The sequence below is a fragment of the Embiotoca jacksoni genome, unplaced genomic scaffold (assembly GCF_022577435.1).
Source record: "Embiotoca jacksoni isolate LCO1_2020_lvr unplaced genomic scaffold, fEmbJac1.0.p SCAF_26, whole genome shotgun sequence".
Taxonomy (NCBI): Eukaryota; Metazoa; Chordata; class Actinopteri; family Embiotocidae; genus Embiotoca; species Embiotoca jacksoni.
This window is the reverse complement of record NW_027185377.1, coordinates 3,265,860-3,292,647: the sequence shown is the minus strand read 5'-3', so window position 1 is coordinate 3,292,647 and position 26,788 is coordinate 3,265,860. Positions and strand designations below refer to the sequence as shown.

General features: G+C 41.1%; 1 protein-coding gene across 1 annotated transcript in view; it reads left to right on the top strand.

Moving 5' to 3' along the window:
• The first annotated feature begins 16,819 nt into the window (after nucleotides 1-16,819).
• LOC138204714 (ankyrin-3-like) overlaps nucleotides 16,820-26,788 on the top strand; it is a 96,513-nt gene continuing 86,544 nt past the window's right edge. Inside the window, exon 1 of the mRNA XM_069160148.1 lies at nucleotides 16,820-17,643. Within this exon, the coding sequence (XP_069016249.1) occupies nucleotides 17,527-17,643 (117 nt within the window). The 5' untranslated portion in view covers nucleotides 16,820-17,526. The remainder of the gene's footprint in view (nucleotides 17,644-26,788) is intronic.

The window sequence follows — 26,788 nt, the reverse complement described above, 5'->3', positions numbered from 1 at the left end:
TACCAATGTTCCCTAAATGCCCCAATGCTATCAGAAGAGGCTAGCAATAGCTGGCTGTCACTGACAGGCCTGAAGTTACTGCTGCACAACTCAGACAGGTATGAAAAAAACATTTCTTTGAAAAGAGCTAAGTAAGGTGTTCAAATGTAAGATTTACTTATCAAAGTTAAACTGAATTTGTAGGTAAGTGCTGTGACTCAATGACATTTATAAGATTCATTTCTGCCTCAATGGCATAAAAGTTGCATGTTTCTAAACATTTTGCTCGTGTGGATGCAGGCTCAGCTTTAAAACTCGGTACTGAATAACAAAGGCCTTTTTTAAATAGTAGAAATTAGTGGAGCAATTCTATCCGTGCTATAAAAGTAACAGTGTCCGGTACACAGCCTTTCTCAAGCCTTTAATTATTGAAAATATGTAATTCGTGTTTGCCTTTTTAGTACAGATGCATTGTATTTAGGCTGTGCCTTTTATTTATTATTGTTAATCACTCCCCAGGAGTACCACTTCCTGACTTGCTGAAAGTCTCACACGTTAATATTAACATTATCCTATAACTGTAATAGAAGAAGTTAAGTAACTTGTGCATTAAATGGAACCGAAAATTTGGCTTTCAATCTCTGAAAAGGAAGTACTCTTAAAATTAAAAAAAATAAATAAAGGCCATTCAGTCTGAATATCAGTTTACTGTGCTGCTCTGTTCTCAGAAGATTATTTCAGTGGTTGAGGACTCTTGCTTATTGAAAAGGTTAAAGTAGCTGCGATAATACACGGCAAAGGTCAAAAGCCTCATCCAAGCACTCTACATTGTGAGTGTACAGACTGTAGTTTAGCCTGTTGAGTCAACCGAGTGTCCTTGAATCCCATTGAATTCAACAGAAGATGAGCTCGCACATAAAATGTGATTATAAAAATTGTTGGAAGAACAACTTGAGGATCAGTACAAAAAAAAAAGTAGAATTATATTTCAATCCTTCAGCAGAGACTTGGTTTTGTGATGATTATAAAAGCATGCATGTAGTAATTTTTCCCAGTGAAGCAGGTATGAAGCAGGAGCAGACTCAGCATTAATACACTATTCATCATGCAGTGATTTTTGCCCCCCCCCCCCCCCTACCCCCCTCTGTTTATTGTTCTGGGTAGATATTGCAGCCGAATACGCAGCACACAGTATAATGAAGCTGATGATACTCTTTGGGGTGAGAGTTTGTGCCAGCGCGCTCCCTTAGAGCCAACATATTGTGTTTTTGCTGAGGCAGCCGCGGAGCAGAATGCTGTGCTTGGCTCTATTTCTCACACTTCACGGGAACAGGATGAAGCCCTGCTCTGTTAGCATGGCTGCTTCAATGTGCGGGTCTCTCTTTTTAACCCCCCCACCACCACCACCACCACCACCACCACCCCACCCTGCCATCTCCCTCTCTCCCTCACTCACACATATAGAGACAGGGCATTGCAAATGGTACCGCTGATTGGCCGGGACTCCGTGATTCAGTTCCAAATGTGCATTGCTGCGTTTGCCTTGCTCAGCAGTTGACTGGAGCCCAGGACTGCAGACCTTTTTTTTTTTTTCTTCTTCCCGATAAGATCTGTGATTTAATCTAATTCCTAATCCTCAGCACGAAAATATACTTGTCCAATATCTATTTGTAATTATAAAAAAACATCTTTATTTGTGCATGGTGGTTAACAAAAAGAGCTAGTAGTCTTTTTTATTTTATTTTATAGCTTATTCCCAAGACTCATTGCGGTATATTAAAAGCAAACATACCGCCTCAATTTCTGCCTTTATTTGATGTGTGTAGCAGGTATAAATGTAATAAATCCCATCGGTGAGTACAGATATTGCTGAGAGGAAGCTTCCTCTACTATTACTTGATGTCAAAGACTGTAGAAAAATGTAAAATGTGCACAAACACCACATAGCTGGTGAATTAGCTTAATGTTGCAGCGACTGACTAAGCAGCGGCCGTCTCAGAAGGAGCCGTGGTTTGCAGAAAAGCTGGCGGGGAGTCAGCTATAGATCACTGTTCAATACCCACACCAGCAATACAGTACAGTAGCTCTACTCAGATTAATTCCCAGCTGATGTGTACAGTTCCTAACCCGGCAGGCACAAGATGAATCTCAGGTTATTTCTGAAACACAAAATATGATGTTTCTTCTCTAAATTAGTCAATTAACATGCCTCTAAAGGTTATTTGCCCATAATTCAATGTTCAGACTGGGAAAACTGCACCTGTTAGGAGGCAAAAGGGCTTCATCGATTACGCCCTCAAGTGGTCACAGTAATTATAATGGGAGCAAAGGAGGAAGTCGCATAATGTAGTATGAAGAACGATAAGTCCGCGTAAAGCTTTGTATTTCATGAGTGGCCCTCAGTGGTAATGCACTGTCATACACTGCTGCGTTGTCTTCACTTTTCAGACTCGGAGACTACGTCCGTGTTTTCTATAGTTTACTATTTGAATATGGACACGGCAGGAAATCAATCAGGAGCAGACAATTTGTCACCTGATACATTAGTGTTATGATAGTTTCTTCATTTGTTTGATAGATAATGTGATTGAACATACACACCTTCTTCAGTTTTGCACACACACACACGTTTTCTTTAACATCAGCAGGCCTGTGTAAATTATGTGACACACATTGCAGACTGTGAGACCACACAGAGCCACCCGTGTGTATGTTTTTTTTTTTTTTTTTTGTCGGTGCGTTTACTCCGGTCCAAACATAAGAAGTGTGATGTCATTCCCATGACAATGAGTCACCACCGACATCCATCAGTGACGTTACAGCTAAAGCTGTCAGCAAGATGCTCTCTGTAAAGTTGAAAAAGAGAAATGAAAGGAAAACGAAGCATTAGTTCACCAATAGTTCATCACTAAACTAATGAACTCTCAGGTCTTGTGTAAAAATATGCACGTGGACCTCTTAATAAAATGCTTTATTACCCCATATTACGTCATTTTTTATGAAACGTTTACCAAAGTTGTGACACTCTGTAGATTTTTAGGAAACCGAATGGAGATCTGTTCACAATAAATGTTGGACAGGTGGACACTGTCTGTTACCACGAAGCTTTTCCAGCAGAACTAACGGGCTCAACCAACCAAATCTTTGTCTCAGTCTTACGTTGGCCTTCAGGGTAAAAACACGAGGCTCTGTTGTCAGAAAGTGGAGCACCTTAAAGGACAGGAGGAGGCAGACGGGAGGAGTGTCACACAGTCAAAAGCCTGGCGTTCAGGGACCGTGCTCGCATCAGGCTAAGCGAGGGTGTCAGACGGTAGTATGATTAGGCTAATGTGACTCCGTAGCCATGGCAACAGGAGTGTGAAAAGGGTGATGTAATCGTCTTTTTCGGGGGGGAAACATCCATCTCTTTCATATTTGTCGGCGTAGATCATCCACTCCTTCCCTCACTTTCTCTTTCTGTTTCTCCGTCTTCCCTTGAATGACTCTTCTCTCTCCACCCGTGTCTGTTCACTCTCGTTCACCTTCGACGTCTCCGTTATGTGTGTTTGTTTTATCTTTAACTTCCCTTCCTTTGTCTCGGTCTCTTATTTTCACATCTTCCATTACCTCCTCCCCTCTGTGTTTGTCTGCCCCTCTTTTCTTTTTTTTTTTTTTTATTGTATCTCTGTTTTCTGTGAGTTTGCTGAGAAGCTGATTTCTGCATGTTTTTGACTTTTCAGTACAGGAGAGAGAACACGGTTAGAAACCAGTGAGGACAGATAGACAATAACAGACATGGAGGGGTGTAGAAGCAATTTACAGATTTTGGAGAAAAGTTTATATATAGCGTCACATAAAGGATTGCCATGAAATTACTATACTCGGGCAATAAAAAAACGCAAATACAAATTGTTCCCTTTGTTGTCTGAATATAAATCTCAAGCCAGATCCAGCAGCTGGCTACTTTAGCTCAGCTTGCGTCTCTGCAAAGGTCATAAAATCTGCCTGCCACCTTGGAACAAAGCCTGGCTAACTTTTTCCCTATAATCACATACAGCCAAGATTCATGTTACTTTAGCAAAATGAGTGTAAAAATGGATATAAATACAAAGCTTTCATGACCTGAGCAGTCATACTGCTCCTTTAACAGTAAACATCGTTGATGGTTTTAAACCAAAAGTGTTTTTTCATGGATTCTGACAACCTTATTTCATTTAAAAGATGTGGCGGGTGTGTTTTTTTGTTGTTGTTTTTTTTCAGTTCCCATCATGCTTTACTTGATATAAACAGGAAGTCAGAAGAGAGAATGGGAGTGATTCCTGGCACAGCATGTATCACTGGGGGGTTTAGCGGTTAAGTGTTTCACAAGAGGAAAGATGGAGGATAAATGACGAGGAGAAGAAGAGGGACAAGTGCTGTGATGATGTGAGGAGGGACGAGGAGAGAGGCCAAAAGGCTGAAGGGGTTTCGGGACTGGAACAGTTTTAACTGGCAGGTCGCCTGCTGGAAATACCCAGACTGTTCCTCACATACACCGAGGAGCACGTCATCAACATCGCCGTGTGTGTGTGTGTGTGTGTGTGTGTGTGTGTGTGTGTGTGTGTGTGTGTGTGTGTGTGTGTGTGTGTGTGTAAGCATACATGGTCGTCACTGGTAGCTCTCTCTCACACACACACACACACACCAATGTTCAATGTAAAATCAGCACAAAAACAACACACGAATGCAATAAAAGAAATGGTTTCATGACACAGCTCAAACACAAATAGGTGCAAACACCATATTTCTGAGCTGACTAATACTCAGAAAACTCTCAGTATTAATGCGACCACTAATGGTTTTAATGTCAGCATCTTAGTCTACATGTGACCTTTTCATGGCTGCAATGACCTTTATTCCTTCCATAGACCAAGACTTTTAAAACTAAAGAGCCATGGGATGTTGATTCTTGCATAGTTTTTTTGATAGCTTGACTAAAAGTGTCATAATCATGCTTTTTTTCTTGACTGTTAGCATTTGGTCTGTTTGAGCTCCTTGTTTTAACAACTAACAGATGTTTGAGTGTATATCTGCACTCAGCGTCGAGAGAACATTTGTTTTTACAAACAATTATTACTTCTGTGGAAGTCAGAGCGATCAGAAACTCTCGTAGTGTGATTCATAATGTTTTTTTACTCTCATTAGCTGTTTTATAACGTACGATTCATGTTTTTACTCCTATCAGCTGCTTTTACTGGGTGAATAATGTTTGATTTGAGTATCCTGAAAAGCACCATATACATATGTATTATTATTGTTATTATTTTTTATATTAGGTTAAAGTGGGAGTTATTGAAATAAAAGTTCTTTGTTTCATTGTCTTTGGCGGCCCCTCTGGCGATCGCTGGTAATTGCAGCTGTGTTTTTGGACTTTAGGGAGCGCCATAAAGTGTTGCCTGTGCGATGTCAATCATTTAACAGGTCTTGAGTTTGCCATTTCACATAAAAGCAAGTTGGAGAGTGAGCCATGCTGCGTTAGCGCCGCCTACCATCTCTGTCTGAACAACCACAGCTGGCGGATGGAAAAAAACCAAATGAACACTTGAGATCAGGGCTGTCACGATCACGACATTTTAGATGATGATTCATTGTCATACAAATCAATGCGTCTTTTTCTGTTCATGTAATAATGCCACTACGTCTGTACTCAGCCACAGGTTGTTCAGAGGCATCACTTGATGACATGATCACACTGTTTACTTCTCTTCTCGTGTCAGAAGTATCCGTGACATGGGAATTGTAGTGGTGTAATCGTTTTGAACGAAGGCATTCAAGATTTTTTTTTTAATCAAGTAGCTTGTGAAACATAAGGTGTGCTAAATAAGGCGACACATGTTAATTCAGTGTGTCAGATATATATTTAGAAGCAGATACACTATATTAAAAGTTAAAATAGGTGTAAGAAAGATCGATCAGATATGTTGTCTGACACCTGGAGACCCCGTACCGTCATCAACAAAATCATTTGATTTTTTTTATTTATTTATTTCATCACCTTCTCACCTGTTATTTTCTTGTCTCTTTCTTCTCTGCTGCTTCCATTCTTCTTTCACTCCACCATCATTCATTCCTTTTTCCCCGTCTTTACGTCTTGCCTCTTTCCTCCATCCTCCTCCATCCTCCCCCCCCCCCCATTCTTCTGCCAGTGGCCACATGCCTGCTACTTGATGTGTTGCCATGACAGCCTGCCAAAGTGTCATCGCCAGGGTCATTTGCATAGCGCTACTGAGCATGCCCACCAGAGTTAGGTCAGGATACCCGTCCTGAGGTAGCTGCATCCCCGAGTGTGTGTGTGTGTGTGTGTGTGTGTGTGTGTGTGTGTGTGTGTGTGTGGACTCTAATCCATGTGGAATGATAACCCTCGCTGACATTATAAAGGTTAATTAGACATGAACTTTCCATTATAGATACTGATAGCTCATCCTAATCCATGTAGTCACACACACACACACACACACACACACCACACAGACAAGAAGAGTGTGTCAGATGTATTAGGATTTGATCTCTAAAGACGGCCACATGAAAGTGTAATGTAATATTTGAATCCAGTGTAATTTCAGATGATCCTTAAGGAGGTTTTTTTGCGGTTTAGTCATGTGATGAGCGGGGCTTCCACAGTGTTGTTAATCCCGAACAATTTATTAACTGTAATCTCGTCTCGTAACTGGGCTAAAAGAAACCCCCAAAAAACTTACTACGAGTACTTAACGCTCTAATTATGGAGGGAAGCAACTGTGGTCGTAAAACATGAAATAAACATTCTCATCTTTGAGTTATTTTCTTGATTTATCCTCTATAATGTGCGAAAGCGGAGAGAAATATTACTCAGCGTGCTTTATTAAACCAACAGTACAGAAAAACATTCAGTCTACTCTCATAAGACAAAGAAAAGCATTCAATCCTGACATTTGAGAGGCTGGAACAAAGAAATGTGTGGTATTTGTGCTTGAAACATTATGAACAACTTGTTATTGTAGTTGTCAATATTTTCTTTGTGTCTGTGGCTCCTGACATGGGGAGTTATAAGGGGTCACGAGATCCTGTAGAATTTAAATAATAAGAAAAAAATGAATTGCTTCTTCATAAAATGATGTTTATGTTTTTTTTAGGTTTTCCCTTTTGGTATAAGGATGGCATAGTTTTATGTTTTCAGGCCTTTCAAACACACTGTCTGTGAAGGGAAAGTCACTCTTAAACCGCTCATATCTAACACGCACACTAAATTAGGGATATTGAGAAGACACTGCTTTATATTAGGAGTCATAAGCAAAACACAAAATAGGCCTGCACCCGTCTTTACAGTCATCCTTTGGCTTAAAACGACAAACATAAACTATGCAATAAAGAAGACTGAGATCATTTACATGCACTTTCAATGTGAGCAGGATTAAGGGAGCTAAATAAAAAGCTTTTTCACACATTAAACACTATTAAACATGACAATTTACCACATAGGCACCGGATTTACAGATATTTGAAATGTGACATCAGTAAATCTTTAGTAAAACTATGATTTTTATATATATATATAATCATAAATCACAATATCTTAGGGACCACAGGGGATTTTGTTTTGCTGTCCAAGTCTAAACACACCAGTTAAAAAAAAAATCTTGTTTGGTATTTTGACTTTATAGATCACTTAAGTGATTAATCAGTTGTCATGTTAAAAGCCTTTTCAGGACACGAGTTGGATTCTGAGAGACTGAAAGCTTACAATTTGCAGTAGCTCCATGTTTTATATTTAAAGCTTTATTTGATTTTTTTGGACATAATTTTTCACTTCCTCTCATGTAAAATCACATTACTCAATCAATAACCACGTCAAAGGAGAGTTCAGGCGACTTCCTGCTGCTCCTCGGTGAGATCTATCTGTTGCTGTGGAGGGACGTGAGCTGTGAAGGCGCGTGATGCGGTTCGATATGGGCGCCGGCGCCGCGAAGGGATACTCCGCTCCGAGTGCTATTTGTGGCTCGTGTATCCGGTTGCCTAGGAGACAGCTGGCAGAGCGCCAGCAGGAGAGCTGAGTCGACCCCAGACAGATAGACAGACGTCACGGATAAATAAATAGTCAAATAACCAAATACCCAAAGAGGCAGAAGTAAACGTCACGGACAAGCGTATGTTCTCTGTTCACTCTAAATCTCCTCTGATTGACTTGTATCTGTCTCTCTGTCTCTTTTAGGTAAGTGTCAGTGATGGTCTCTGTCCTTCTGACTGTGGTCTCAGCCCTCATTTGTCGCCCCCTTTGTTTTGGACCTGCGAGCTGAATCCTTCTTTCTTTTGAGTCAGGAAGTCAGCAGGTAAAAGCAGATTTTAAATGTGGAGCGTCGTTATGACGGCGTCTCCAGTCTCATCACCAGCAGGCAGCATGAAAGTGTTGCGCAGGTGACCTGCGGCTGTATTGAAATATCCTGACGTGTCTCGGCACATTGCGTTGCACTCCTCCATCCTCGTTTCAGCCTCACTCGTAGAGCTGCAGTCGGCCTCATCAGTCTCCATGGTGATAACCACACACTAAATCTCCACGAGCGCCTCCTTGGTTGGTCCTGATGAGATTTGTAACCAATTAGAAACAGCTCAGAGAGGAACTCGGCGTGAGAGGGAGTCTGTTGGTTTCACAGCTTTTTCTTGCAGTTACACCTTTTCAGGTTAATGCTACCAGAGATCATTTGAAATTGTTCAATACTTGTGCTGATAAAACTCAACATTTTTTGGACTGATTCTTTTTTCTTTTTTTTTTACCACTTGGGGGCAGCAGAATCAAACTGTGAACACAACATTAACAACCACTTTTTAGATGATTTTGTGAACTTGTGAGAATCTTTTTTTGATGTTGGCACATGCATATAATTGTTTCCTTCAAGTTTATCAGTTGTAGAAGTGGAAAACTGAAGAATCAACAGATTTCAGGTGTTCCTGCCATGAAAAAAAAACCTGTTATGATGTTGAATAATCATTGACAAAGTATCTTCTGTTCATTAATAGATAACACGACAAAAAAACATTACATGCATGACACTTTCTAGCCCGCAGCAGTCATGATACACGGTACAACAGATGCACTGCTTGTTTTGTCTCCTCCAACATGATAGTCACTGGGAACGGTCAGGGTCAAAGGTCGTTTGAGAAGCAGGAGATGCGAGTTCAGATGTGATTATTCAGTTCTGCTTTGACATTTGAGAAGAGGAAGGCTGCGGTGCTAATGGAGGACCGCGGCAGGGTGGATGTATGATGGCTGCCATTACTGCATATTCTGCCCACATGAACTCGGCCGTGTGGTTAATGGACATTTATCTTTATTATATTTTTTTTTACGGACAGTCTGCCCCCCCCTCCCTCACCCCCCTCCACCTACAAATACTGTATGATCTAATCTGCCTGACTGATCCTGCAGCCCAGCAGCCTCCAGCCGTCATCCAGCAGTTACTTGAACGCAGAAGAGGGCATCATGTTGTTATATGTATCCTTATCTAGTTTTAGTCCATTTGCAGTCTAGTGTGTCAGATATCTGGACTGTGTGTCGTCAGTGTGAAGAGACTGAGAGAGAAGGAGGTGTGACGGAGACTGTAAGACTTACAGAGGCTATCAGACAGCACGAAGACACAGCTGGGGGGAGACGGAGGGCGTGTGATGTCAAAATGATAAGAGCACTTTCTAGACATGACAGCTGGGAGTCACCGCGAGGGCCGCTCTGTTATTCATTTGTGTATTTATTGGAGCCTGACCTGTACTATATGTGTGAGGCTGATAGCAATAATAACGCGAAAGGTTCAATTCTCGGTTCAAATATACAGTATTTGTCTCGATCATTGTATTAATATCAAAACTTTTATTTTAGCATTCAAAACAGACATTTTTATGTATGTATTGTCTTTAAATTTAACAACAAATTTTCATCTTAACCAACCAATTCCCAATTAATTGAGAAATTAGGTGACAGATTAATCAACACTGAAAATAATCAGCCCTCATATCTAAATAAATAATCCAATACGGGTCAGTTTACAGTACAGAGAGTGGTGTGTGTCTGTGCTTTATGTTCATGTGTGTTGTTAAAAGTGTTGCTGAGCAGTTTTTTTCCGAGGACAAGCAGTGATCTAAATGACACCCTGTTCACTATTATTTCCATCATTCTTGACCTCACACACAAAAACACATTAAGGAAATGTCACAGGTTTGCAGTAATTGAGGGGTTTGAAGACAGAAGGGTAGCAGCACCTCTAGGCCTTATCATTTCCTTTGATTGGTTTTAAAATGTGCTGACGGTCATGTCGCTCTCTTTATCTAACCTTTTTTAAATAGTAAAGGTCTCTTATCCAAGGGAGTCCCGGCTAATACCTTCAGCAGCACAAATGAAGAAGTTAAAAAGACAAAAACACAACAAACAAGAATTATAATATGTAACATCCCAAGGAATAAAAGTGCAATATAAGGCATGCATCCAACAGCTGCAGTTGGCGTTCATCAAAACAATCAGATGACTGAAAAGAATACAGTCCATCACACTTCTTTGTGATGTAGATAGAAAGGAAGCAACCCAAGAATTACGTTGTATTGGACAATGTGAGCGTCTGCGGGTCGCTCGAGCATCCTAACACTCACTCACTCACTCACATTAGATGCAGAGCTCTGACCAATGCAGGAGCACCGTTGGTTAACAACAGGACATCCGTGTGTCCTGTGTTCAGTGATAAGACCGAACAATCAGGTGGTTCACTCGTGTTTTGACCAGATAAGGAACAAATGGGAGCTTGGCGTTGGTTGCAGGAGATAAATCCCTGCAGTGCAGAGAATTGGAAAAAAAAATGTACCACCACGATATTGTTTTATCCTACATTAGTCTTTCTGCTTTTCTTAAATCTACTGAAGAAAATCTGCTGGTGTGGTGAGATGGCTTTATTTTCACAGCTCAGCTCTTGAGGTTTTTTGTAGTTGCATTATCCTGTGCTGGTAAAGTAAAACATTTCCCCTCGTCAGCACATATTTGTGTGAGTTCAGTAAACTTTGTATGCTGCTTGCTTGTGTTGTGCGCAGGCCTCGACTTCCTCCTCTGCGAGTCAGGATTCAATTTTTGTTTTTTTATTTGAGAAGTGCACTAATTACTGACACCAAACTAAAAGATGAATCTTTATGGCTTCTAATTGAAGCTTGGCGCCACAACGAAGCTGCCCGTTGAGATCATCTTAATTGCGTCTGATTTGATGTGTTTTCCTGTTGAATCAGGATGTCGTGGCGGGACGTGGTGCAGAGTAAATGAGCAGGAGACATTTAAATTTAATCAACAGGATATTTTCAATCTTATTGTGACCCAGATGCATTGTGGGTAGCACTCAGGACTATTCAGGGAGTCCGCGAAACTCTCTGAAAATAGATCCATGAGAAATCGTTTTTAATGGAACCTAAAATGATGGGATGCTCCTCACCCACCTGCTGCTCTGTGCGGGTTAAAACTAATTCTAAAAAAAATCTTGAATCCAGGTTCAGTTCCTAGATTCCCTCTCGTTCATTGACAACTCTCCGTGCTTGAGAGCGTGTTTGTGTCTGAACATTGCTTCCTGCGTGTCCCGGTACAGCGAGGAATATTGGGTTTTAATTAGATGAGAGAATACAGAGGTTCAGTGGAACGGAAGCAGAGCCTACTGTAGTAAAGCAGGGAAAAGCCTGGCTAGGATCACCCTGATAGTTGGGGGGTTTTTTTTCAACTATATTACGTGAACAAAGGTAAAAACATGTGCGAACAGTACAACAAATACATGCAAAAAAAACAACAAATAAAAAGTTTTTGCATGACTAATTACATACCAAAGTAAACATGAATTCCATCTCAATAAAACTAATTTACAGTTGGACATGTTATACGATAAAGGGGGAAATATTCCAGCAAAAAGCTAAAAAAAAAAAAAAAAGAAAAAAAAAAAAGGACAACACCATGAAAACAATCTGGGCTGAAGTCCAGGTGGAAGATGCTAACTGCAGCGCCACACAGAGAATTTATTGACGGGTCTCAGCTCTTTATTTTAATTAAGCACCAGCTGCATCAGGTATAAAACTAAATCTGACATCCTCTGCAGTTTGGATCTAGTACAGCAATAAAGAGGGTACTGATGGGGTTGGTGCATAAAAGCCTTCATCTTTTGAAATGAGTAAAAAAAAAAAAACTTATCTCCCCTTAACTGTTCCCTTCTCTTTTTCTCTCTGTGAGACGCTGCCTCTCAGTGATCGGAAACAGAACTGCAGCTAACTGTACCGTAGTAAAGCTTTGTTTCACCAACACACATAATGCACCCCAAACACCTCTCATCTGTCTGGACCAAAATCACCTCTTTATATTCCCACATACTTCAGCTCAGAGGCAGGACGGCGACATCGCTGTGGATTTTTTTTTTTTTCAAAGTCCTTGTAATCACTTTCACAGTATTAATAAATAATGTCCAGTAATTTGAGTGGCTGAGATTGATTTTCATGCAGACGCCCCATCATGGACAGTTTAGATGAATGATTTAAAGGTCCTGTGAACACCTGAAAGATTTAATATGTGCTATAAACGAAAAAGAATGCACCTATGAAAGTAAAAGCCTTTTGTTGCCACTAGAGGGAGCCAGACACCACAGGGAAGAAAAAAAAACTGTCAACAACAGTAGATGTAAAGACGGAAGAAAAGTGTTTAATTTTCTTTGTGGGACAATACGGTTTTTTTTTTCCTTGTTTTTTTTTTTTTGTCATAATAGAATAATAATGAATATCTTTTTACATTTTTCCGTCTAGCTTCACTGTTACCTGTTCCGTCATTCACCTCACCCCTGGAGGGAGGGAAACCTCACCCAGGTTATAGGCTGGGAAATTGATAGCCACTCACTTTACCTGTATGCACACACACACACACACACACACACACACACACACACACACACACAGACATACTCAAAGGCATAAGCACATACTTACTGTTTGCATTCTTCTCCTCCCCTCCTATTGTTTTTTTTTTTGTTTGTTTGTTTTTTTTACTGCCCATCCCTGAATTATTCGGCACAAACAAACACAACCAACTGTCAACATTTGGATTCAGGCCTGCGTCCAGTATGAGACGTGTAAACAGGAGCATTTTGTTTGTTGCTTTACATTTTGTTCAGCTTTCAATTGTGTAAATGATTAGCTTGATTGTCAAAATAATTATTAGTTGCAGCTGCCGGAGGAAGTTGCCCTTTTGCCTGTTTTGACCATTTTCTCTTGTACAACAACATATTGAGACTAGTGGTGAAATGATTAGCCGGTTAGTTGATCAACAGGAAGTAAATCATCGACAGCTGCTTTACCATTTTCGTCTTGCTCATCGCTTCTTTCAAGCTTTTGGAAGGTTTGCTGTCTTGCAAGTGTTTTGTTTTTTTTCTTTTTTTTTGTAGTAACTTTAAAGTGAATATCTTTGCATCTTGGACTGTTGGCTGGGTAAAACAAGCAATCTGAAGACTTCAAGTTGCGATCATTGCAATGGGTGTTTTCATAGTTTTCTGACATTTTATAGACAATAATGGCAAACATGAACAGATTCATTGACAATAGAGCAAATAGCTCTAATTGAGACAGATTCCAGAGCACTTTGGTTGTCTTTATGATATATTTTTTTTAATATACTTTGGTTATTACACTAATGTTTTCATATATAAAATGAGGATGAATCTACTGATTACCCCGCGGAGCCACACTGTGTTCATCCTTCAAGAGAGCAATATTGGTTCTACCCTCTGGAGGGACAGTAACGCACACTCGTCCCCAACTTGATTAACTGCAGCTTCATGGGTATGTGTGCTGAGTAGTTTGCTGCAGGCGGTGGTTAACATTAGCGGTGTTTAGCTGAGCAGCAGAGAGACACAACGATTGAGAAAAGAAAAACATAGCGGGGATGAAAACTTGGGGGTGAAAACAGCAGATGACGCAAGAGTTAAACAACAACAACAACAAAATGATGCAAACTTGCCTTGCATCTTTGCTGCTGACCCACATCGAGAGCCTGACATTTCCATGAGTGTGCTGTTTCCACTCTGAGTAGATAAACAGGCCTGAAGACGCTGAGAGGGAGAGAAAGGTATTTTCACTGTAAGGACGCCACCAGAGACTGCATGCCAAACTCTTAAACCTTTAAACGTCCTCGTCTTTTGTTAGAATAGCTTTAATATATCTGATCCATGTACAGAGAAATCACCTGCCGTTAGTTAATCCCGGTTTCAGGACAGACAGGAGGCCTTTAAGGGCTGGTACGTCTAATTCGTAAGCTCCTCTTACAGATGGAGATAATGACGGATTAGTCCAATAAAGCCGAGCTGAAGTCACCGGCTGATGGATGACTTATTATGGTGCAGTAACTTGAGTTCGGCCTGTGATTAGCCCTCAGGCGGAGGTTTGGATGGTATTTTGTACTTCGTGAAACATTTCCCTTCAGATACTTGCCGTTTACGAGGCTGAATTTGAACATGTGTCACAGTAAAGGAAACCTAAAGACTGGATTTTATAGACTGAACGAAGTGAAATTCAAGAACACGGATAACACTGTTAAAAATGTATCCCAAATACATTTTATTTTGTTAGTCTTGCAGGTTTTAACAGATTAATAGCGTCTCTAACTTGTGCTTTCAGTATTATAATGTTTGAATTACTGCGTTCATTAGCATTGAGAAAAAAGTACAGTCCAAGTAAAACACAGATCTAATAGCTGCTACAACTGCTTAAAAAACTGGATGAGAATTTTATCTTCATCAATCTGTTTTTATCACTAGATTGTAGGACACGGCCGAGTGTTGTTTACAATAGAGACAGCGGTTATTGGTATTCAAGTCAGGTCCATCACTTCTTGGCTCATAACCAGAGCAAATATCTGGGGCACCCGCTGGAGAGCAGATCAGCTGCTTCACTTAAAGCTTACATCAATATAAAATACAAAACATAGACGAGGTGACGACAACACCTTTCTTGCGAAGTCACGTCTCGCGTCTCTTGTCATGCAAACTTTTTCTCCTCCTCTCCTCTCCTCTCCTCTCCTCTCCTGTCCTCTCCTCTCCTCTCCTCTCCTCTCCTCTCCTCTTTGTTATTGTCCTGTGGTAGGTTGGACCTCTCTGTCTTTAGTAGCCAATTACGGCGCTCTTACATCCCTGACAGCCAATAGAAAGCCTCCTCTGCTGTCACATGTCTTTGTCATGGGCTTTCACTCCCATCCCCTCTACCATGTTGTTAATATTCAAAGGCTGCAGTGTACAGACATGAGCTCATACCAGCACTCATCATTCACACACACAGACACACACACGGGAAACCCAAAACAAAAGATGGAAACATGCCAAAATGCATCCATGAATTTGTCTGAGGTGTAAAATATCTTCCTCTAAGATTTTGACTGGTTGTGTGATTTTATTCATGAGGCTTTGTTAGTAGTGTTTTGAAAAAAAAAAACCCAAAAAAACGGCACCTCAGGAAACTCATTAATTCAAAGCTAATTTTGAATGCTTCCTTGAAAGTACCTAAATGCCCTAAAGATAAGATTCCCCCATATCAGAGTATATCAATTCATTATGAATAATACATGCATATCTCAATAATTGATCCATTAGTGCACAGCAGCCTGCATGCTTCTTTTCGCAATGCAATTTTTGGTGTTTCCCAAAGATTCAGATACAGTGAAGTACACTGCTTTTATTCAGGATTTCCCAAAACAGTTCTCTATTGGCTCGTACAAAAACTTCAAATGGAAGAAGCAGCTTCGTCTGTGATATCTCTGATTTACTGTGAGTGTTTTCATCTGCTTTCTTTTTTCTTTTTTTTCTTTAAATGAAGGCCCTACTTGAAATTGAAAAATTAGGAAATTAAATAGTTTTTAAATTGAAGCACTGGACAAGTTAAAATTTTGATCTGGAGATGGAGCCACATGAAAAGGTTAAATTAAGCGATAAGTGAACAATAATGTCTAAACGATAAGGTGGAAAGTCTTGAGGTTACTTCCCATGAGGACCACGAATGTAAAATTTGAATATCGATCCCTCCAACTTGGTTAAACATGTGCTGTGAAATCAAGAAGGACCAAAATATAATTTGGAAACAAGACAAAATCAAGCTGATGCTACATTTTTAATTTGTCTGCCGATCTATAATCCATGGCACAATAAATAATCACATTTATCTCAATCAGTTTGTTTTTTTGTTACATCGTACGACATTTTGTTTCCTGTTCTGGTTTATATTATTTATCTTTGTCTGGGATTATGACTGGTTAAATATTCAGAACTCCACTTTACGCCGAGTAGCTTTTTCTGTGGTTTCTTTGGACAAAAAAAAAAAAAAAAAAAAAAAAACGGAGATTAAATTTAGGTCAGCATGAGATTCACAAATTCAGTAATTGAATGTATTCGACAGGGTTTTTTTTTTTTTTTTTTTTAATTTTGCCATGAAGGAGGGCTCGAAACAGCCAAAAGGGCTGAGTAAAGAAGTTTCATAACAGGAGCATCATGGCTGCACACGTCCTGCATGCTGTGATATGCTGGACTCCCACTGCGTGTGTTTGTGCTGCGAACATTCTGTGTGGAGTCTCATCCTCCCTTTCTTTATCTCTCAGCCGAAGCCAGCTGGTACTAAGCAGTGGTATTCACCCATCCCTGCTCCCTCCTATTTTTCCTGCTGTCCCAGCTGCTCTCTCTCTCTCTCTCTCTCTCTCTCTCTCTCTCTCTCTCTCTTTGCTTCCCCCCTCCTTTCGAACCTCTCCTTCCTCCTCCTCCTCCTCCTCCTCCTCCTCCTCTTATCTCAACCTCCTTTCTACTGTCATTTCCCTGCTGTTCATATGTCCCGGCGAGACGTCGTGGACAGAGCGTGTGTGTGTGTGGTGTGTGTGTGTGTGTGTACATAGAGGATAGCTCAGTGCTCAGGTGCAGGCGGTGGACTCAGGGAACCAGTCAAGCAGGCAGCAGGACCAGTCTATTAACCCAGACAACAGAGCTCTGTGCTGGGGTAGGGGCTGGAGCCTGAACCCTCTCTCTTGGACCTCCAACCCTGGAGTTCTATTCATGTACTTGTACCTGAGCTGTTTTTTTATACACTATTCTTCAACAAGAGGAACATTTTTGAGTCTGGATCATATAATTGTTTAAAGGAATTTTTTTTTTTTTTTTTTTTTCTATTTGCTATAATTGGCACTTATTTTGCACTTTGCACGCTTTGTCAGCGGTGGATTTTGAGGAGCATGTCTTGTCTCCGTCCTGCCCCAGACTGGACTTCAGCATCTGCACAGTGTGGATCGCTGAGATAGGCAACAAAAGGAAAGGGGGAAATCTTTCAAAAGGAGGAGAGGAAAGTCCCTCCTAGACTATCATCTCCTTGTCACCTGTGAGTGGCTCCTTCTCAGACAAAAGCAGAGCCAGGAAGAGGAGGAACAACAGGATCATAATTAGGCGCTCGGAGGAAAAGAGGAGACTCTAGGTCCGCGCTCCATCCCTCCGTTCATCACTCCTTCCTCCGGTTCCCACCTGTGTGGATTAATTGGGCTGGAGCATGGCGCATGCCGCCTCGCAACTGAAGAAAAAGGCGGATGAGAACCTCAACGCTGTGGAGGATGAGAAGGAGAAGAAGAAGGCGGCGAGGAAGAAAGCCCGCGAAGTGAAGAAAAAGGTAGAGGAGGAGGAGGAATGGTTGAAGAGTTCGGAAGGAGAAAATGAGTCGAGGAAGAGGGAAAGTGACGGAGGAAAGAGAGCTGACACAGGGGAATGAGCGAGAGAGAAAGGCTTGAGACGTGTCGGTCTAGTGGAGTCTAGGAGCTTCTCTTTTGTCATGATGCAGCCTCACACACACACACACACACACACACACACACACACACACACACACACACACAATCATACATGCACATACACAAACCCCAGTGGGATAAGAGGGTGTTCCCAGTGGGAATACTGAGGGGGGTGGGTGGGTGAAGAAGACAGAGAAAGATGGATGATGTCGAGAGCTCGGTCAGGGTAGAATTAAAAAAACAGGAATCAGCTAGAGAGGACAGATTGGTATTTTAGGCAGCGGTGGTGCTATTAATATGTTGTATGTATGTAAAGAGACACTCAACATTACTGAGTGATGAAAAAAAAAATATATATATATACATATGTATATATATATATAAAAAGTGCCACTACACTTGGGCATGTTAAAGTTGTTTTCCAATCAAACCTCATATTTTCAGCTTTATCCGTCTTTGATAAAACGCTGTATTGTGTGTGAGACCGGTCCTCAGTCTGTGTTTGTGTTAACTTTTTTGTGCGAAATTGTTTTTTTTGTTGTTTTTTTATCTCTCCTAATAACCACTATATGTTCACACCCCACCTCCCCCGCTTCCTTTTTTTTGCCGTAAAAAGTGCGTGAATTCAGGAGACAAATGTGCACCGGAGCCAAAAGCGTCAGCAGTCACACCCTGCGGTTAGGTGTGGGCTGTTTTGTGTGCGTGTTTGTGTGTATGTGTGTGTTTGTGTGTGTGTGTGTGTGTGTGTGTGTGTGTGTGTGTTTGTGTGTGTGTGTCTGCCTGCGCGCTTGCATGCAGTGCGTCATTGTGCAAGGACAAAGTTGAGACTTGACATACGAACACCTAGAAGGTGATCAATGGGTGTGACTTGAAATCAATAATCATTCTCGTTGCAGTAAAAGCTTCGTAAACATTTCAGATAAAGTGGTCGTCGACACGAAGTTCAGTGTTTGATCAACTTCGTTGATCTGCGTGTGTGGTTATTTGTGTAAATGCAGTTGTGTCTGCTTAAAATTATTTGCTTCTATGAACAAATGCTGACATTTGGTCTCGTGTGTGTGTGTGTGTGTGTGTGTGTGTGTGTGTGTGTGTGTGTACACTTTGTGTGTGTTGACCAGCCTGAGGCAATCATCCATCCGAGGTTAGCCACCTGTCACAGAGTCAATACCACTGACCTCATTAGCATCAAGGTCAAACTGGATGGAGAGGTGACTTCCTGTGGTCACAGGAAGTCAGAGCTGTTTCTAGTTCTTCTGCAAATACAAAAGGCAATACAATGTTTTTTTTATTTATTTATTTGAAGACAGCAGACTCCATTATTTCATTTCAATTTTACCGATTACGTTTTTATGGTGTGACATGGTGCAGAAAATGAAGAAGAAAAGTAAAAAAAAATTGTTTTAATTTTTTTTTAAAGTCCACAATAATACGAAATAAAACCATATAACAGTCACAGGAAATGTTTTGCTGATGTTTGATGATCAAACTAAACCGACGACCCATAACTTCAATAACAGACGTAGAAAAGTTTCCTCTTCCATTCATTATGTACTAACGGCACAAATTATCCGCCAAACCATAACTCCCAGAGAACATTTGGACTTTGTTGCTTCATAAATTAATGAAAATATTGTCAAACACTAAAACTGTTGCCAAAAAAAACGTCTATCAGTCAACTTGTAAAAGAATTTAAAAAAAAAATAGCTTCAGCTCGAGCGCGAGCATTTTCTGATCTGTAACCACTCAGATTTGTTTTGGATGGAAAGTATCGACCGACGACGGTACAATTACAAACCTCTGTGCGGTGTTTTGGCATCTTATAAGCTGTAAGACTAATGGATCCGTTTCTCCAGCTGCCCTTCCCGGATCATACGTTTCATAGTCTCACTGATAGCTGAAACAACACACCCTCGACCACACTTGAGGTTTAAAACCCTTTTTTTTAGGCTTCACAGTGCCATAAAGTCACACTGCTGTCACGTTGGCTCATGAGAGACGGCATCAATCGTTTAAACTGTCGTTATTTGCATAAACAAACCAATGCTGTCATTTCCAGTCTCCTCCTCCGGTTTCTTTGTTGCTATTGGTTGTTTTGCTGTGTTTTTGCAGATGAGAATTTTATGTTCACAGCCTAAAAATTTGACACTAAAATCGATTTCAAGGCATCAGTTTTCTTTATTGTGTTGGATTCACTGCACCGAGATAATCATTATCTTTGTTGAACAGGCACCAGCGTGCACAAAGGCAGCAGTTAATGACGTGTGATAAAACTACTGCATAATGACGTGCTTTCACTTCATAGAAATTCGTTTAGAAATGGTCACATCGAGGAATCACAATAGCACGAATGTGAGCAGAAAATGGAGGCGTTCAGATTTGACCTTGACAGCAGCAGCTGATATTCGAGCTTGCGTGATCACAGATTGAGGATTTCACTTATCGAGGCAACAGGTATAGGGCGACGTGTTGCTGTAGCACGGTGAGTGCACGGTGAGTGTATAGGTTGACGTCAGCAGTTTCCCGGCGTTTGTAGCGTATCGTTGTCGAGGGAATATCGGCTATCCTGGGTGCACTCAAGGTAAATCTATAGCGCCGTCTGCCCAGGGCCAGTTCTTGGCACCGGGGGTGCAAAAAATATCCTCTCCCTTCTCGGATCACGTCGCCTCAATTACCTTTCTTGTCTTTACCTCGCCTCGCTCAACTTCATCTCTGTCTCTGACAGCTCCTGCTCATGTCAGACGTGGCTTCTTCTGTCCCTCTCAGACAATGCTGATTAAAACAGACACTACACCACACGCTCGCACTTCATATCTTAAAGGCATAGCTCCACAGTTTGTACAAATGTTTTTCCTTCTTTCTGAACATATCAGTTTGGAGTCAGGATGTGTTAGCACAGCCTAGCATAAAGACCGGACGCAGCTGGTAACGGCGAGCTGGGCTCTGTTCAAAATCCTTCGGTGCTTTTAAAGCTTTTCTAAGTGCGGCGTTAGAACTGCAAAGCGACGATCTCAGCTGAACGCCTCCAAAACTCACAAATTACCAGATTATATTAGAGCAGCAAAGATTAGTCACTTAAACGATCTGATCTCTAGCGGTTTTGATAATCGATCGGTTTGAGTCCATTTTTTAAATGAAAGGGGTAAAATCCCCTTGTCTGTGTAATAATAGAATCGCTGGGCGTAGACTGTGTTGGCTCTTCTCCCTTCATCCAATGTGAGACTGCAACAAAGAGAGGTGAGGAAGTTGATCTGCAACAAGAGCAGACATAGAAGATAAACTGATACGAGAGCCGCGAGGTACAAAAAGTCTTTTCTCTGGGGATGAAAAAAGACGCTGGAAATAGGACAGTGGCCTTAAGTGTCGCTGGGCGTTGTGTGGACCGGTGTGTGCGTTTACATAGAAAATAATTGGAGCGGCTGTTTTAACGCACGCCGTTTGGCGCCAGCGTGTTTTGTCCTTTTAGTCTTTGGGACTTTGGGAAGTGCCAGTCGGCATTTTTTCACGATTTTCTGATTTTAAAGACCAAACAACTAATTGATTTATTGAGAAAATAATCGACATAATCGTTAAAATGAAAATATGCATTAGTTCAGCCATAGATTATATTACATTCGGTTTAACTTTGTTGTTTTAGGGGAAATGACTGGAACATGGTCTACGATGAGTTTCTCTGTCTGGATTGAAATTCTTTCCTTTCTATCGGCCTTCCTGTCTCTCGATCTGTTTTGACCGCACACACTCTTGCTATTATTTTTCAAATCAGAGGCAACACTGCGTGAAATAGCATTTCTTTTACCGATGCGGTTAACTGCATGTTTACAGGAAGCCGAAAAACAAGAGTCATGCATTAAGAGCACCACTGAGAGCAGCGCACAGAGCGGCAGCCATTAAAGCTATTAGCTGCATGCTCCCAACAAACATGTTCGATTAGGAGCCATCCTGTGCTTATGAGCAGCGTGGCATGACCAAGTTGTGTCTCTTGCAGCATTACAGTCAGGAATGCTTTTCAGATTGCTCTGCTGGTAGGTAAACGGACTGACTGGCACACCTCGGGTCTGACTGATTGACCTAATCATTCAGAGGCTGTCTGGTTGTGAGAGAGACTGATGAACTGCCGCCTCGCCGACAGTCTGACTGACTGATTGGCTCTGCACAGCTAAAAACTACATGTCGCAGTCTTTGATACGCAGTGCATGTTAAGCCATCCTTTTCCTGTGTTTGAATCATCATTCATGTTTTAAGAATGGAAATATTTGTGCAGAAAGTGATATTTGTGCCAAAAAAAACAAAAAACTTGCTGCATGCAGTGGAAGAGGAGAATATTGCTCTCAGCAGGGACTCCAACTGGAAAGAGGACAAAATCAGAGTGTGTAACCAGATGGGCTTCAAGGCTGGAAAGTGCAATGAAAACACAAAGTCAGAGTTGTTGGCATCATTTCTCCGTCCCCATCTCGTTTCCTTTATCATTGTGGATCTTGTGCTTTTAGTGATTGTGCGACTACAGACGGTGGTGGCTTTACTTGACCTCTGCTCTGTCCTTGATCTTAAATATCGGCCACACAAACACACTCAGACACACACACTCAGACACACACACTCAGACACACACTCACACGACCAATTTGTCGGTTGGACAATTTTATTGGAAACTTTCTTAAAACTTTATTTTACAAAACATGATGTACAAAACGATGCTTGGGTAATTTAGAAGTTGTTCTGCTTGTGTTGCTTTAATTATTATTCATCACTATTTATAATTCTTAAATTTTTGACAATAAAGTTTATTGTTAAGCTATAAGCTATTATTGCTCTATTACATACCTGTATCACAAGCGTTTGATAAACATATTTTGGTCGATGCATCACTATTGGAATATATTTACTTCAGTGGCATCGGACCCAAGAATCCAGAATCCGTGGGGCTCTAACTCAGAATAATGTATTCTGTTTATTGTTTTTTTAATATGGGGAGGCGGTTCTCAGTTGATATACGAGTTACGTATAGGTCGCGATTAAATAAAGGGAAAAAAATATTGTAAATGTGGGAGGGACAAGACCCAAAATTCATTATCTCAACGTAAATAATTCAAAAGGTACCGTGGCAATATTAAAGATGTACAGATTATGTCAGAAACAAATGCATAAAACAACAGGTCAACATTTTAGGTTGTCTGATACTTTGTTTTATGATGAAGTGCCAACATAGATGGTGAACATGGTAACCTACATCCCTGCTCGATATCAGCATGTTGGCATTATCATTGTCTCACGTTGGCGTGCTTTTGTTTGGCACAGCGGTGGTTTGATTGCTGCTCGCTCTGCTACGCAAGCCGTTTTTAAACTAACGAGAAACGGATGTTGCTGTTGTTGTTTGAGAGGATGACCGGAAAAAAAAAAACGGAGTTAATTTGAGAATAAAGACATGACGTAGGAGTGGATGAAATCCGACAAAGGTTGTATGAAAGGGATGACGGAGATCTATTATTTTTAAGTGAGATGAGAATTCTCAGAAGGGAGGGGGGGGGGGGGGGGGGGAGTGGTGGAAATGCTGCTTCTTCTGAGGTTTATTTTTGGGAAGGACTCGATTCGAGCTTTTTTTCATCCGCTGCCTCTCCTCTCCTCCACTCTGCCTCCCCCCACCCCTCCCACCCCCTTTCTCCCCACCCCTCCTCACCCATCTCTCTTTATCTCCGTCTCTCCCTCCCTGCTGCACCGCTCTCCATCGATGCCTCGCTTCCCTGCATGTCTGTCAGCTGGCAGGAGGCTGTATTGTTCTGCCACACTTCTGCTTCTGGGACTGGGGGGTGGAAGCAGGGCACACACACACACACACACACACACACACACACACACACACACACACACACACACACACACACACACACACACACACACACACACACACACAGGAGGTCCCCTGTGACCAGGCATTGTACCACATTAATCCCTCGACACTTATTTAAGCCAAGATTTCATATTTGAAGCCTTCTCATTCTTCCCACTCTACATCCACTGTCTTTATCTCTTTGTCCTCCTCTCAACTAGACCTGCTGCCCATTACAATGATCAGTCCCTGCATTGTTGTCTCTCCATCTTTTCTGTATGAACACGCAGATGCTTTACATTTGTGTATGCAAGGCTATAAGAAGGAGGTTTTCAGGAAAAATGTGCGAAAACGCTTTTTTTTTTCTCCTTTTTTTGTGAAAAACTCTGCAAAAGCAAATAATACTTTCTTTGTTTCCAGCCTCTCGCATACAAATATGTGATGCTTTTATTTATCGTTTGCTATAGGAGACTCTGTATCTTTGGGTTTTGGACTGTCTTTGACACTTAATCAAAGAAGACAGCAGTATGGGCTCTGAGGAAGTTGTGATGGGCATTTACGACTCTTGCATTCCTCATGTCTGCTGCTTGTCTGCTGCTTTTCCTGCAATTTAATCCACTCTTCAATTAATTAATTAATCAATCCATCTGTCTTTCAGTCACAAAAAAGCATTTATTGCTCGTGCAGCGGTGAAACGGAAACAAATACGATAAACCACAAAGAATATAAACATATCAAAGTATTATTTAGAGCTGCAATGACCAACTGATTACACGAGGGGATTGAAAAAATAATCAGCAGCCTTTTCATTATTGACATATCATTTTAAATTTCTCAAATGCAAAGATTTTCAGCTTTTCTCTGTTTGACATCTGTTAATCGAATATCTTTGGATTTTGGACTATTTGTCTGACAGAAAGAAAGACATTTCAAAACTGATATGATTTTTTTCCCACTATTTTCAGACTTTTAATTGATAAAAAGATTTTGCTCGTCTTTTTATGCACAATATTGATATATTATGATATTGTGAAGTTGATATGATGAAGGAACAGTTGCCTGATGTCACATCCACAAACACAAAGTAGTTGTACTATTACGAATCATGTTAATGTCCACTTGATCAAAATTGAATATTCACTTTGTTTTTAGTCTCTTGAGTGAAATATTATGCTCTTGCGATGCTGAATGTCTCTGGTGTGTCGCTGCCTTTACATGTCTATTGTTTGGTACTGGGCAGTTCATGTTCAGTGGGTTTATTAGAGCATTTTTGCAGAAAGCAGCAGCCTGCTGTGGTTGGAAATAAGGCTGATGAGGTGGTGATGGCGAGAGTGAACTTCATAGTAAAGCTGCAGCCCACAAAAGCCAAAACAGCAATCTGTAATACAGTAAAACTTCTCTATTGAGATGAGGAGAACTGCAGAGTCTGGTCATAATTTTCTGACTGTTGGTGTATTTGATGTACTTTTAATATAAAAGTACGGATTTATGCAGCATCAGCAACGATTAGTTGTACAAGCTACACAATTCTGCGGTGTGCTGCTGATTTTCCTGCAGTCATTTATCATCTGTTTGACAGTGAGAGAAGCAAACTAACAGACGAAATGAGAGAGCTGAGTCACTGAAAGATCTGACACGGTTTCATCAGAGACCTGTCAACATTAAAACTTCCTCTACTCTTCTCGCTCGTCGTTCTGTCCATTGGTGCAGATTTTTGTAATCACTCAGTTGAAATGGTAACATCATTTTTTTCTTCGCAATGCTAAAAAAAAACAACTTATTTTTGTCATCAGAAGAATGCCAAGTCATTTTAAAAAGGCAGGGAAAAGGCTACCAGCTGGTGCACCACATGCCAACAACATGTAATCTGACAGCACTCAGCAAAGATAAAGTTGGAAAGAAGGAATCCTAACTGAGGAGAGAACATTATGAATTATAGAATGACTCCATTACAGAGCAGAGGAGAAACACAGCAGCACAAGACTGAGTCAGGATGTGAAAGGGAAGCAAAAGAGAGCAGATTGAGCCTGAGCTGTAGGAGATTAAGAGAGGTGTTTGGTAAGAAGACAGAACAGTAAAGGTAGCACATTTCATGCCGCCCTCATGGCACAGAGATATAGTGTTTTCTGTAACATGGCTGTAAAGGGGGCTTCTGAGCCAAAGGATTGGTGCAGAGCCTGCCAAGCATTGTGAGTTGTGATTGGTGGATAGGGGAGACAAGGAGGGGTTGTTGGGGATGTGGGCTAGATGTGACACATAACACATCCCCAATATACTGCAAAAAAGGAGATATGAAGGGGGGGGGGGATGAAATCAAATAAAAAATGAAGGGCTATTAGAGAAGGCATACTGAGGGAGATGGAGTTAGATCAAGGAGAGCGATTGATGAAGTGGGAGAGCTGACTAGTGGCAGAAAAGAAAGGGAGGAAAAGTGGAGAGTGGGCAGAGAGAGGGAGAGAGGGAGAGAATGACGGAGAAGATGAGGATGTTGTTAGTTAGGCCTTTTATCCTCCCTTCCTCCGCTTCCCCGCAGCCCTGTTCTCTCCTCTCTCCTCTGCAGTGGAAGATCGACACTAAGAACTGGGACAGTCCATTCATTTATTCAGTACACACTCACACACACACACACACACACACACACACACACACACACACACACACACACACACACACACATCTCAGCAGATTTAGCCCATCCTGTCTTCTCATTTCACTGAACACTCCAGTTTTTTTGTGTGTTTTTTTTTACATTTTCTACACACAGATTAGTGTTTCGCATGGAGACATCATAATAAAGTATAATGATTTAATCTGACTAAAACGTGGTTGTGTTTATGCAGCTTTTACGAGCAGAGTTGAGATATGTTGCCATTCTTCTAGCTCAAATAACTAAACTTTTCACTCTAATTAAATATAAATTGTTGTAAAATTATTAAGTATAAGTTTAGGGGAAGCAAATTGTCAATGTGCCAATGCACCTATAACAATCTGCAGTAATGGCTCGGATTGGTTGCCTGTAGTCGATCCACTCACTTGTCAACAATAGGGTGCCTACAGTACCCAGAATGCAACTGGACCGCTGGCAGTTTGGGCATAGATTAAGATGTTATGTTAATAGTGGTAAATGTAATCCAGAGCTTTCCCCTTTAGTCCCCACTCTTATGTTTTACTAAGAAAAAGCAACAGCTTATCCCCACAATGAA